This window comes from Dinoponera quadriceps, unplaced genomic scaffold (genome assembly GCF_001313825.1).
Source record: "Dinoponera quadriceps isolate SergipeBrazil2010 unplaced genomic scaffold, ASM131382v1 scaffold405, whole genome shotgun sequence".
Taxonomy (NCBI): domain Eukaryota; kingdom Metazoa; phylum Arthropoda; class Insecta; order Hymenoptera; family Formicidae; genus Dinoponera; species Dinoponera quadriceps.
Window position 1 is genome coordinate 2815010 of NW_014554754.1, and position 13110 is coordinate 2828119.

Genomic DNA, 13110 nt, shown 5'->3' on the forward strand with positions numbered 1-13110 from the left:
GGGAGATCGCGTGGCTCTACCTCGTTCGCACCTTCCAGGCGGTGTTCCGTTTCTGAGTGTATTATTACGGTTTTATTGCGCTTTTATTGTGACGCAAATGTTAAGCTTCTCGCGACTACGGAATACGTTAACTATAGTTACGTATCAGACACGCCGGCGAAGCGGGTGCAATTTGCAGAATATTTCGGTCTCTCTCTCTCTCTCTCTCTCTCTCTCTCTCTCTCTCTGTGCAAGAACGAACGCGGGTACAGGCGAATCGGGGATACGCGATACGTAAAACGGCGGGAATGAGCGTGCGGTCGGAGGAAATCTACGCGTTAAGTAGGGTCTTCGGAGCGATCGATGAGTTATACGAGCTTGAAATTGGAGCAAATTTCGATGTACGTATCATGCGCTCGGTAAGGAACGATGCAATCCGCGAGGAGCATGAAGAAAATACGCGTGCAGGGAGGCAGAGCTCTTCGATTTACGATCAGAAGGATTCGAGGAAACGGATATCGGCGAGCAAAAAATGTCGATAAGAAGAGAATCATTATTACTGATGCGATGTGATCGATCGCGTTCGCGCAGCGATTAATTAAAATTAATTATTGACTTTAATTATTTTAATTATTGACAATTCTTGCCCTATGCTCTTGTTTTCGATTCGCGTAAATCCGACTAAAAATGTATACATGGGGAGAAATAATAGCAAATTTTAAGCCGTCATTAAAAATAAATAAATACACCGGATGTTTCTCGAATATTGTTCAATATTTTAGGAACCGTTTTTTGGGGTCATTTTATGAAAAAATGAACACATGTTCTTGTAGGAACTTCTGTTTATAAGACGACCTCGAGAAATTCTTCAAATATTAAATAAACAATACTTAAGAAATAGCTTGCATCTTTATTTATTTGCTACGACAGCGTGAAATTTTATTGTGAATTATTCTCACTGAATTATTTTTATCCATATAGTCGTTAAAACGCTTACGGGAAAAAAAAATTATTGCATCAACAGAATTGGTCAATAGCGTCATAATTAGAGCAAATTTCTTTATTTAATAGCCATATTTTTAAAGCTAACGCATCATACGTTGCTTCGATAACTCAAATATTAAAACACGAATCGAGAAGATTTACCTGAATCAGCGCCGTTGATCAATTCTATCGATCACGATCGTGTTGTTTTTTTTTCCCCCGTGCATCCGTGTCGTCGCGGAACTCGCGATCGAGAGTTTTTCGTCTCCGTATTTCCAATCTCCGTTTAGGATAATTTCGAGAATGTCGGCGCGATAGTAGCGCGTGCTGTCCATGAAGACAAGCGCGCGCGGTTTGTCGCTTGTCGCGCACTCACTGCTTCGTGTCACGTATCGCGTCGCACGTGCACGGATCCACAAACACGCGTTTGCGCGAGCCCATGTGCGCGTGCATATTATGCATAAATTAACGAGCGGCGCGAAGACGAAACGGGCGGGCGACCGGAGAGGGTCGGGATCGGGACTCCGTACGCAAAAGCCGATGCCGATGTGGTTTACTGACACGCGGCCAAAAAAGGAGCGTCGTCCGTGACGCGATTGATGGCGTTTATGGAAAAGGAAAGGTTAGTCAATCGTGCCGGCGAATACAATGATTATTTGTTAAGCAACCCTCGCATCGTCATAACGCGACGAGATATAACTGACGGCGGCGGCGACAGATACGCGGGGCATTTTGATCGGCATTCTGTTTCTCTCCTTCTTCCCCCCTCCCCCCCTCTCTCTCTTCTTCTTCTTCTTCTTCATTCTATTTTATCTTTGTACATACGTCTTGCCGATCGTTAATTCGATAAGCGACGTTGACCACTCGAAATTCTCCACGCGCAGAAAATCTTTCTAAAAAAGGACGGGGGAATTTTCCTCCACCACGATTGTGTCGTCGGCGGAGGGTTTCAAAAACGCCTCCGCGTCATCTGTTGCACGCCGCACGGATTGAAATCACAATTTTTAAGTATTCACACACCGAAAGTGCTTACCGTTACCAAGTAATATTTAATTGGTCCAAGTAAAATATGGATACTCCAATATTGGAGAATAACTTGGTAAATATTTACTATAGGCAAAAATATAATTGACTATGTATAATATGATATTTTCTTCGTGCAAGTACGTATTTCAATTAACGTACATTCAATAATTCATTCACAAATTAATATATTACTGCGTTTAAAAGTATTTATACTGCAAGCTATTAAAGCGTATACTTAAATTGATAAAAATATTACTTGATTTAAGAATTACGTTTATTTCATTCTGACACTTTTTTTCAAGTGCAAGTTGCTACTTGACAATGGACAACCAAACGTGTCTTTTGAAGGAAACAAAATTTCCAGTTCTCACGAACCAAGTTTGGTTCTTATAAAAATTCCATTTCCTTCAACCAAAACGCATTTGGTCGTCCATTATCAGGTAGATCTAATCAAACTTATTTTTTAGATTGGACTTAAAAAGAGAAAAGTATCAATACACTCACGTAGCCGCGAAATTTTGCACGTCGGAGGATCCTGATGCACTTGGAGTACTGATCCATTTTTCCAACTGGGGAGAAATTACGAACCGTAGACTAGATTCTAAATAACAGCGCGCGGTACGTTGGTTCCGACACGAGGAGGTCGAAAGCGAGGATAAGCGAGAGTCGAACTAGAGACCTCGAAGAGCTGTGATACATAACGTAACAGTGCTTTAGCAAGCAGAAATAATGAGTCTATTATACGGCTGTCTGTGTTGGTAGCTTTGTAACGACGCGTTCATCGGACGCGTACGTACGGTGCGAGCCGTCTCTTCGGAGAACACCCGAGTCGCATGAGCGAGTATCAGTCAGCGGTTGTCAAGCCTCCTTACTGTCAAATCTTTGCCTTCGACATCGTATCCGACTCTTTGATGCGATCGCCCTGCTTTTTAGCTGCGAACGTCTCTCTGTGTGATTCCGACGCTTCATCCGCGCTCTCGACTCTCCAAAAAATGCAGCAACGTGTATGCATAATAAAAATAAAAAAGTACATAAATACTTCGCGTCGTATTTACGTACACGTATGTATACTGGGAGAACAATATAGCTATTTTCAAGGACAATATCCTTTTTTTTCAATCTTAACCACAGAAATAATAACAGTAACACGCACGTAAGGTTATTATCACTGAGTAACACTGTAATAACATTTACTGAAAAAATAATTCTTTTGATTATTCTTGCTGGTTAAAATGAAGAAAGGATATCGTTGTCCCCGCAAAGAACCATCTTTTTTTCTCGGTGTGCGTGAAAATTGATCGGTCAATTTCACACGTTCACAAACAATTTTACACATTCTCGGACTCACGCCGAAAATTCCGTCGGTCTCCTTTATTTCCAGGCGTAATGTGTTACATATATATCACACGACTCAAGTCTTATCCCCAAAGTCATCGGACACGGTGAATTGATGAATTTTCTGAATAAGTTAAGTTCGCTAATTAAAAAGAAAGGAAGAAAGAGATCGTCGTCTAGCGAGAGCTCTCGTTAGCTAATCCTCACTTAGTTCCACCGCCACGCTCGTTTCATTCTATCCTATTCGCGCAGACGAGAGTGATCGAAATCGGCGAGGGATACGCGAGCACATTCATTAGCACATAACGTACACCCGCACGCACACACACACGCGCTATATCGAAGTAGACACACGAACGGCGTAAGCCGGCGCGGGCGAATCGTCTCCATTGTCCGCGGCGGAGCGTGTAGAGGGCCCCGAGACTTTCCCTCGTTCACCCACGGTCACTGCTGCGGTGACGTAAGGCCCCCTCGCTAGGTAATTGTTACCTATGCTACGAAGACTCGCTTTATAATGTTCTCCGCTTCGCTCCGCGCGCTCTGTTCCATTCTATTCTATTCCATCCCGTTCTATTGCGCGTGCCTTCAGTCTGACATCAACGCACTCGATTGCACGATGCACGCGTATGTATACGCGGCGCACGGATTACGATACCGCGGGGCCCCGATAATCGGAAAATCTCTCTCTCTCTCTTTCTCGTTGACGGGGACCGTGCGTTCGCTCTTCGAATTTTCGGCCCCATTTTGGGTTTTTCGAGATTTTTCAAGCGTCTTTGAATTCACAGCGGACACATCGTCGCTCGATCGTAAACAATATATTCCTACTTCTCAGTGCTGTAACAGATACGTTTCTTGAAGTAACTAGATACAGATATTGAAAAGGAAATGCGGATACAGATATAAATTTGAGGTAATTAATTAGACATAGATACGTATATACCGTGAGAATATATACTTCATGAAGTGTATCTATTTATTTATTTACTGTATCTAGATATGTTCTCATAGCATATGTATTTATATCCGGTTATTTACCTCAAACTTATATCTGTATCTGCACCAAATTTGCTACGTTCAAGTAAATATCTGCTATAAGGGGTATTATGAAGTAGTTTATTTTATTTATAAGTAAATTTATTTATAATTTATTTATTTATATGTATATATATAATATTTATTAATTTATATATATATATATATATATATATAAATTAATTTATTTATAAGTAAACATTATTTAGGTGTATACACTGAAGGAAAAAAAAGTACTATATTCAAGTAATATTTACTTAATCCGAATAAAATAAACTACTTCAACGTCTTTTATAGCAAATATTTGTTTGAATGTAGCAATTCTGTTTTCAGTGTAGTCAAAAATATATATCACCGCACTGCTATTATTGCAAAACTGTCAATTTAACACGACTGATATGACGTGACTAGTTGATAACTCTGCCGAGATCTTACGATTACATATCGGTAATTAACAGGGGATTAAAGGAGAGAGAGAGAGAGAGAAGCGATCTCTTTCGACGATGGCGTCGTTAATATATATTGCGAAAAATATACTCGGGGGAGAGTCGATTCGTCATGCAAAGATCTCAGAGCGGATAAACACGACGAAATGGCGAAAGTAAATCGGTCAAAGCCAGATAAACGATCGGATATTAAAGGCTAAACGTAAACTGGGTCAGTTATGCGTCGGAGTATCGCGGCGCTTGTGCAAAAATTCTCGTTCACGTCACACGAGGCGCACAACGGGGAAATTTTACACGCCCGTTGCGCCAGCGTTAGCATTGATATTTTCACTCGGTGGTTCGTTCGCCCGCGTCGTAAAGGAATTAAAGATGAATTTCCGTTTGATGAGCAGCACGATTTCCAACTCGGCAGCATACGTTAGCCGAGTGCACGCTAATGAGTTACGATAATTGCATGCTTGTCATTACATATATTTGAATATCAAATCTCGAAGAAGGAGTCGTTCTATCACCGTGACAACCTCGCTACGACCCGGACGGTGTCGTCCGCGATTCATGAATCGCGACGAAAAAGTCGCGGTCGAAAAGATCGCACGAAGTTTCTGAATGGATCGAGTTGAAAAATGAGTCTGAACGCGCCGCGAGTAGCTTACGCCATTACCGATGTTATCTGTAAACCATTACACATGGTTGTGGGATAGCTTGTTCATTTGTTGTTTGACTGCAAAGATACCGCTGTGATATATCTCGCAGTGTTCTCCGTGCTTACGAGAGAGCGTGCTGAGAAATAAAAGAGCGGGTTTCCCAGGTTCAATGGTATTTTTGCGAATAAAACGCAAAGAAACAGAAAGTACTGCTGAATACATTTAAAAACGCCCTCGATATTAAGAACACGTATATTAACCTTTCGACTCCCAAGCGGGACGAGTCGTTCGCTTCGTAGCATTGATTTTTTAAGAATAATTCTGCCAAACAATTGTGATCATTTTTTATGGACTTTCCTAATTGTTTTTTATAAAGAAAAATAAATGACATTGTATTATATTTATGCATTTGATATATTTATTTACTATATTTTAATATAATCCTTAACGTCATAAATATGCTATTTCACGGAAAATTTTTCAGAGTCGCCGCTCGCTCCACTTGGAAACTCACGTCTGAGAAATCAGCACGGCAGTCGAAAGGTTAAAGCATGTGCCGATATAATGGTAAATTTCAATATTAATTAATATTATAGTTTTAAAGACTTGGAAAAAATCCTGTTTTTTTCTTTGTCAACTTTTCGCGAGTTTTTTCAGTTTCTTCCTACGGATGGATGAAAAAATTGAAAAAGCCGGATTTTTGAAACTAATTATAATTATCTATTATACTAATATAATTAATATCGAACTTTAACTTCGTTGTTAATTAATATAAAGAAGATATACATAGCGCGGTAACTGTACAAGCGTTCTGACGAAAGATCATTTTTCTCGAGTGGATTTCACCGTGAAATACCGTCCAACCCTTCGACGAAACGTTTAATTGCCGCGCGACTCTAACAAGACATATCGCAATGCCGAGAGAGAGAGAGAGAAAGAGATAGAGACCGGACAGTTGACGATTCGATTTCTAGACGGCACGTAAGTACGTGCGTTGGTGAAATCGCGACTTGTTGCTGACGATGGCCCCCGGTACTACGATGACGAAGAAACGTTAAATGAGAAACGAACGGTGACGATAATGAGGGGTTTGTGTTTGCAACACGTGCAAACGCGCCGACCTGAGAGATGTTATCAGCCACCCTGACGTAACAATGAGAAACTCCTCCACCGAGTCGCAACGCTTTCGTTCGTACTTGCAATCGGGGAAATAAATAAACCGGCTTGTCGCGTAATTTAGTAGTGCCTTACGTATGCACGCGCGGAGTTATCGGTATCGAGGAGGAAGAGCCCCGGGGTGTGAGGAAGCAATAGCGAAGCTCATCGTTTATCTGTCCCCCTCGTGCATATAAACTCGCTTTCTCTTTGCGGACGTTTATTCAGTTTTCCACAACTGGCCAGCGATTCGTAACCCTTGCCATCGTGTTAGCGATTTTTTTCGAAAAAAAAAAAAAAACTATGCAAATACCGCTATCTATAAAACGAATCAGACGGTCGGTGTTAAAATTTTTCAACGCGAATTTCTCCAGAAACGGTATTGCCTGATATTTTGCAAGATCTCGTTAGCTCCGAAGAATTTAAAGAAAAAAAAATATCTACCTGAAATTTGGATACTATAAAATTTAAGGGACTATTATTACGATGCAGATTCACAATTCTCTTGTTAATTTGACATCGGTTTTGTTTATCGTTGGACGTATCGCGCGGTGGATTTAATTTGATTTACGGAATCGGAAGGGGAGAGAGCGCGAGAGAAAGATATCGAAGCCGCTCCGCGAAATTTCAACACCTACACCTGTAGCCCGAGAATAATCCTTCGCCCGACAAGCGGAGGAATGGAGTAAAAATGAACTTACCATCGTTATGATACTGTCTCGATGGCAGGGAGACCGCGCCCGAAGAGGGTTGTTGTATCGGGGGTTGTTGTTGCGTACCGCTCTGAGGAGGACCGGAGGAGTTGTTCGAGGCGACAGAACCGGCGGGCGTCGGTGGGTTTTTATGTTCCGATGCTGCCACCTGATGGCCGCCCTGGTATCCCAAAAAATCACCTAAATCTGGCACGCATACGCTTTCATACAAGTTCGCCGGCACGTTCTCCAGAGAGGCCTTCGCTGCGTCGACATCTAAATGTAAAACGGAATAAATCCTCAAGCGGGTTGCACCTCTGTTTGGCATGCCTTCGAGAATGCGCGCCCCACCTCCGTGTCCCTATCGAACTTACCGAAAACGTTTCGTCGTTTAAGCGAGCCAACAACACGTCGACGTGGGATCGCTTTGATATTACACAATAGAAAATTTTGTTTTCAAAACCCACTGACATTTTTAGTATTTTTAATATGGAGAATGTGATGAAAAGTACACAAATATGTGTTAATTTAACATTATATTTGTGTTTGTCAAGGTTGGATGAGTTAATTTCTTTTTTGTAATTAAATTAAGGGTCAGTGGCATGTATAATTAATTTAGGTAAGTTAAAAATAACTTAAACGAAAACTAAAAATTAAAAGTTGAGTTAAAATTAAAATAACTTATTAAGGTTCAAATTTAATTATGCAAAACTATATACGTATATGGTTTAGAAGAAGAGGAAGAAGAATAGTTAGGTTGGGTTTATATATACAGTCTCGCATAATTAACTTTTAACTTCTAACATAAATTAATTTACCCTGGCATCTTTTAACACATTCCTCATATTAAGACGACGAAATTTCAGCGGGCCGTTTTTAACACAAAATTTCATACTGTATATTAATAGAGCACCCAATATTCGCGATGGAAACATTCCGTATGTTCGTGAATGAATTTCCAAAGTTGAAATCGACCGAAATGTCGAAGTTCGACAGATTAAAAATAATTACGCGTGCGTGTCTGTTTGCCGACATTATCAATTATATAACTGTTTTGATCGTGATTTTATTATAATATTATCCTTTACATCCATGACTTATACATACGCGTTACTCGCGACAGTTTAAATTGCCCTCTTGCCAATGTAAAAGAAAAAATGAAATTATACGCTCGAACAATATCCTTTGCAGGGATTTGCATATTCTTCTCTCAAGTTCCGGTCGACTCCGATTGCCTAACGAGGACGTTGGAGACGACGTGCGTAAAAAAAAAAAAAAAAAAAAAAAAAGGAAAANTAATCGTAATAATTAAGGCTTATCTTCTCGCGCGATAAGTGCGTTATCGCAATGGCGCGTGTCGGTGTGCTAATTTTCCAGCTAATTATATCAAGAATGAAATGTTGCATTGTTGTCATCGTGTTATTCCCCCGTCGTGTTGCCGCGATCGTTGCGCGCATCGCCAAGTGTAATCGTGATTAACGATCTCTCCAGCAGTCTAGAGCACTATCATCATCGCGACCGTATTGCGAAGGAGACGTTTACCGTCGCCGTGATTCATCGCCGGTGTGTTTCTACGTTTCTAAGAATTCTCGCGGAACAATTGTGCGCGGAACTGAAAATGCAAAACGCGCCGGTAAATTCCCAGGGCATTTTTTTTCACTGCTCCCTCCTCATCTCTCTCTCTCTCTCTCTCGCACTTTGTTGTTATACTTCGCTTTTATATGCAAATAAACTATACCGTACTTCCTCCGTGCGCCGTCAACAACAGCGGCAGCAACGTGAACGCGAGTTTTCTCCTCATCTCCACGCAACTCCGATATTGCGAATTTATTGTCTCGCCGTCAGGTGTGACACCCCGAGTGACGAGAAGATTCGTCGACCATCCGTCGATCGCACGTGCTCCGTCGTAATTCACGAGTGAAGAAGAAAAAAGAAAAAAGCATCGGCGCCGGGGTCTCGTCGATGGCGAAACGGCGCGCATTAATGAATTTCGCCGCGAATCCGATCGGTATCACCGCGACAGGAAGATACAACTTTTTAGTTTCTACTTTTTTACAACGCAAGAGCGTTTCCTAACATCCGTTCTCATTCGCGGAATCAAAGCGATTACCCACGTCGTGTCGCGACTGCGAGCGAGCGAGCGAACGCGCGCGTACGGGCACGCTAGGCCTCACTTAAATTACCGTCGCCTCGGTCAGAGATCACGCGGCGGCCAACTACATCGTTCACAATTCGTAGCACAATAATAAATTGCGCACGGCTTGGAATGTGGAAGGCAACGGGGCGCGCTTTTATCCCGCTCTTCCCTCGTCGCTCCTACCGTAATTACGAAAAATCTACCTTCTCCCGGGGGGTTTTTTTTAATACGCGAACACACGGGACGCGATGATGATCGCGGTACGGTAAAGAATATCCCTCGTGACTGGACCGAATCAAAATTGCAAAGTACACGTTACTTTTTATAGGCGAACCCCGTTCCTCGGAAATGCGACTTTCGAGACGATCTGCGAAGGAAGACGCGTCTTACGTATCATTATACATGGAAGAAACTCGATTTAAGTAAAGAATTACTCCGATATTCATTGGTAAATTTTCACTTGGATCAAGTATTTTTATTTAGATAATTCACTTGAAAAATATTTTACTTGGATCAAATAAATATTACTCGATCCAAGTGAAAATTTGCTAAGGAGTATTGAAGTAATTATTTACTCGAATCTAGCATTTCTTTTTCTATGTATTTATGCCGGTTTGTAACTTGTATTTCACTAGACGACAGACAGCTGGCTGATATATAACAATAACTATCACCACCTTGAATATCTTCGAAATATGAATTATCATAAATAAATCTATCTATCTAAATATGAGAGTATAGTGAGTACAAATTGCTACGTTTAAGTAAATATTTGCTAAGGAAGATTGGAGTAGTTTATTTTATTTGGATTAAGTAAATATTACTTGAATTTAGCACTTTTTTCTTCCGTATGCTACATTCAAGATATTTGCTTAATCCAAATAAAATAAACTACTCCAATATTTCTTAGTAATTTATTTGAACGTAGTAATTTTCTTCTCGGTGTAGGGGAAAAATTGACCTGACAGAAATTACATCACATCGAACACCAGTGAATGTTCTTCATCTGGTTATTTTTCATTTTCGAAGATATTCTAGATAGTAATAGTTTTATTGCCTTATTATATAAGATATAAATTACATTTCATTAAAAGACATCTCTCTCTCTCTCTCTCTCTCTCTCTCTTTCTCTCTCTCTCGGGAGTCACACGTCGAGTTTAACGTTAAGAACGCTTCGCCCGCGTCCGTATCACCACTTCCTTTCGGAACGAAGAGAGGGATTACGTATTCGAGACGAATCTCAGGTTTTGTGTGGACAGTTACCGTTAACCGCTCGCCTCAGATCGCGCTAGTCGATTAAGCCGATGGTTTTCGCCGATGATGAGGCGACATGAATAATCGATAAGGAAGCATGGGTTTCGCTTAACGGGAGTTAAATCACGAGCGGACCTCCTGCTTCCTGCCAAATCATTTCGTACGATCTGTACCAACTCCTCCTTCACACACATCTGTATTCCTCCCTGTTTTCCCAAAGGGTCCCTTTTTTTTTTCGACCCCTCTCAGCACCTCTCGCTTTATCTCTTATTCTTATCTCCCCTTCAACTGTAATTGTCCCGCGCGTGTATCTTGCATTAAAATATTTAGGATAAAATTATCTTTATCTCCGGTTAACCGATATCGTCAGGCATGAGGTGACCGTTTTTCTATTTTTGTATTTTCCAAATGGTAAAGCGCTGCCTGTAAATCACGTGATCCGAGTGTCACGGCCAACTTATGAATAGAGGCTCCAAGGGGCGAGGAAACCGATCGTAAGACGCACAAATATTTTCCCCCGAGTTTTCGCCGCATTGATCGCATGGACGATGGTGCGCGATCGCGCGCATTCGCGGCGGCCGTAAACTTGACTTGCCGCTTTTCAGTGCGCGCGCCATAAAGGAGCGTACACCGGAGGATCTAATAGAAGGGAACGCGGCCATTGACGGGCACGTCGCGAGATCGAAATTCGAGCGAATTCTTCGGTGCATGCGCAGCCCGAAAAGCGTCTAAGTGGCCACGGCGCGCTGCAGCAACGTTTTCGGCCGGCGCAGGATATCCGGGATGAGAGTTTCTATGGCGCGCGCTCTCTGTCTTTCTTCTCCCCCTCCCGCTTTCATTCTCTTGGCCGGTAACCCCCTGGGTAAAAACGAGGAGGTTCGGGGGGCCGATTCAGCGCTACGAAACGGGAGATACGACGGTGCGGGGGTGGAGGAGAGACGATCGGCGCGCGCGCACCGCCCAATCGTTCGCGTCATTGTTCGTCGGGCCTCCTTTCTGGTCGCGCTGCGCCGCCGAGACATCGCGATTTTACGGAAATTCGATCGGTTTTGTCGATCACGACGGAAGGTGGCCGCCGCAAAAAGAGCGTAGCGCGCGCGCGATGAGTGCTTTTCTTGCAGCAGGTACCGTCAACCACACCGCGCACGGGGTCGTCAGCAAGCAGCATCGAAAGCGAGAAACGCAAGATCGGTATTCCTGGTAACTCAGCGCGATCTGTACCGCTGGCAGAAATTACAAGGAATAGCTCGGGTTGGGAAGAACGTAAGTTTTGTGCGCTGAAGATAAGATAAGCAACATGAGTTTTTAACAATTCCAATTTTCCGTAAACTTGTCCGTCGACCTCCGTTCGGTTTACACATGTCGCAATCGATGGTAGCGAGAGAAGTGGAATTTTCAATTAATAGGTCGACGACCGTCGTGCGGAGATCTCATCAAGCTTCCTCGAATTTTTCCCAGGAGATGATCGTAGGGATCGATGATGCTTTTCAAGCATGTCAACTCATACATCATCGAGTCCGTCAATTCTCGATGAGTCACAATACACGGCCTTAGGTCGGTTAAAATTTGAGAAGGCTCGAAACAAAAGGACTTATCGGAGGGTTGACGGATATCTTAATCCTATACAACACAGACCTTCCTAAAGGACGTTCTGAAGATAACGTCCCCAGAGAACGCCCTTATATCCTAAGGACATCCCATCGGACAAAATGTGACGTATAGGATATATTCCGAGGAAATTCGAGTGTGTCTTGCTAATTCATACCGGAAAAAGACCACGTACCTTTTTGCAGGATCTCAAGATGCTCCCATAGGATGTCGCCCATGAAGGCGGGGGCACGTGCTAGAAAGGACTCCTTCCCCATGGCACAAATCTGTTTCCCGGTCATGTGCTGCCACGGCTGCACCGCCACACCCTCCAACGAGAATTCCCCAATAGCCCAGTGCAACCAGTGGGCGACAGCTGCTTCCGACCATTGCCTCGGATCTGTAAAATAAGGGTCCGTTTGTTTTTTTCTTTTTTTCCAGCAGCTACCTAGGTGGATCCCGCTGCCCGAAGTGAGCCGCATCACGAGTCCTTATCATCGGCCCTCGTGATCCTGGCGATAAGGGAATCTTTTCATTAACGTTAACTTCTTCGTCGTCCTGAGAACGTTGGAAAAGTAACCTTTAAGTCGATATGACGGACGAGGAGATGAATATACAGATACATAATCTCAGCTTTTAACAAGTACAGAAAAGTATGGAAAAAAGTTCGTTTGAAATTACCTAACAATGAGAAAACTAAACGCGCTTTGACTGCAGGAAAGAGAATTTGTGGTCCTTAACCACATTCGGTTCTTGTAATCAGAAATTCCGTTTATTCATTATCGAGTATCTTTAATGAATTTTTTTCCACGTAAACTTAGAGAACCGGTAATTTCATC

At 42.4% G+C, this 13110-nt stretch overlaps 1 protein-coding gene across 7 annotated transcripts in view; it reads right to left on the reverse strand.

The window, feature by feature from the left end:
* The window catches only part of LOC106741401 (ETS-like protein pointed), a 125304-nt gene that overhangs the window by 24672 nt on the left and 87522 nt on the right, over nt 1-13110 (reverse strand). For 6 of the 7 annotated variants that reach the window (XM_014613394.1, XM_014613392.1, XM_014613393.1 and 3 more), the window contains 2 exons: nt 12468-12671; nt 7303-7569 (listed from right to left, as the gene is read on the reverse strand). In XM_014613394.1, coding sequence (XP_014468880.1) covers nt 7303-7569; nt 12468-12671 — 471 coding nt within the window. The remainder of the gene's footprint in view (nt 1-7302; nt 7570-12467; nt 12672-13110) is intronic. The other variant, XM_014613398.1, reaches the window with a different exon arrangement.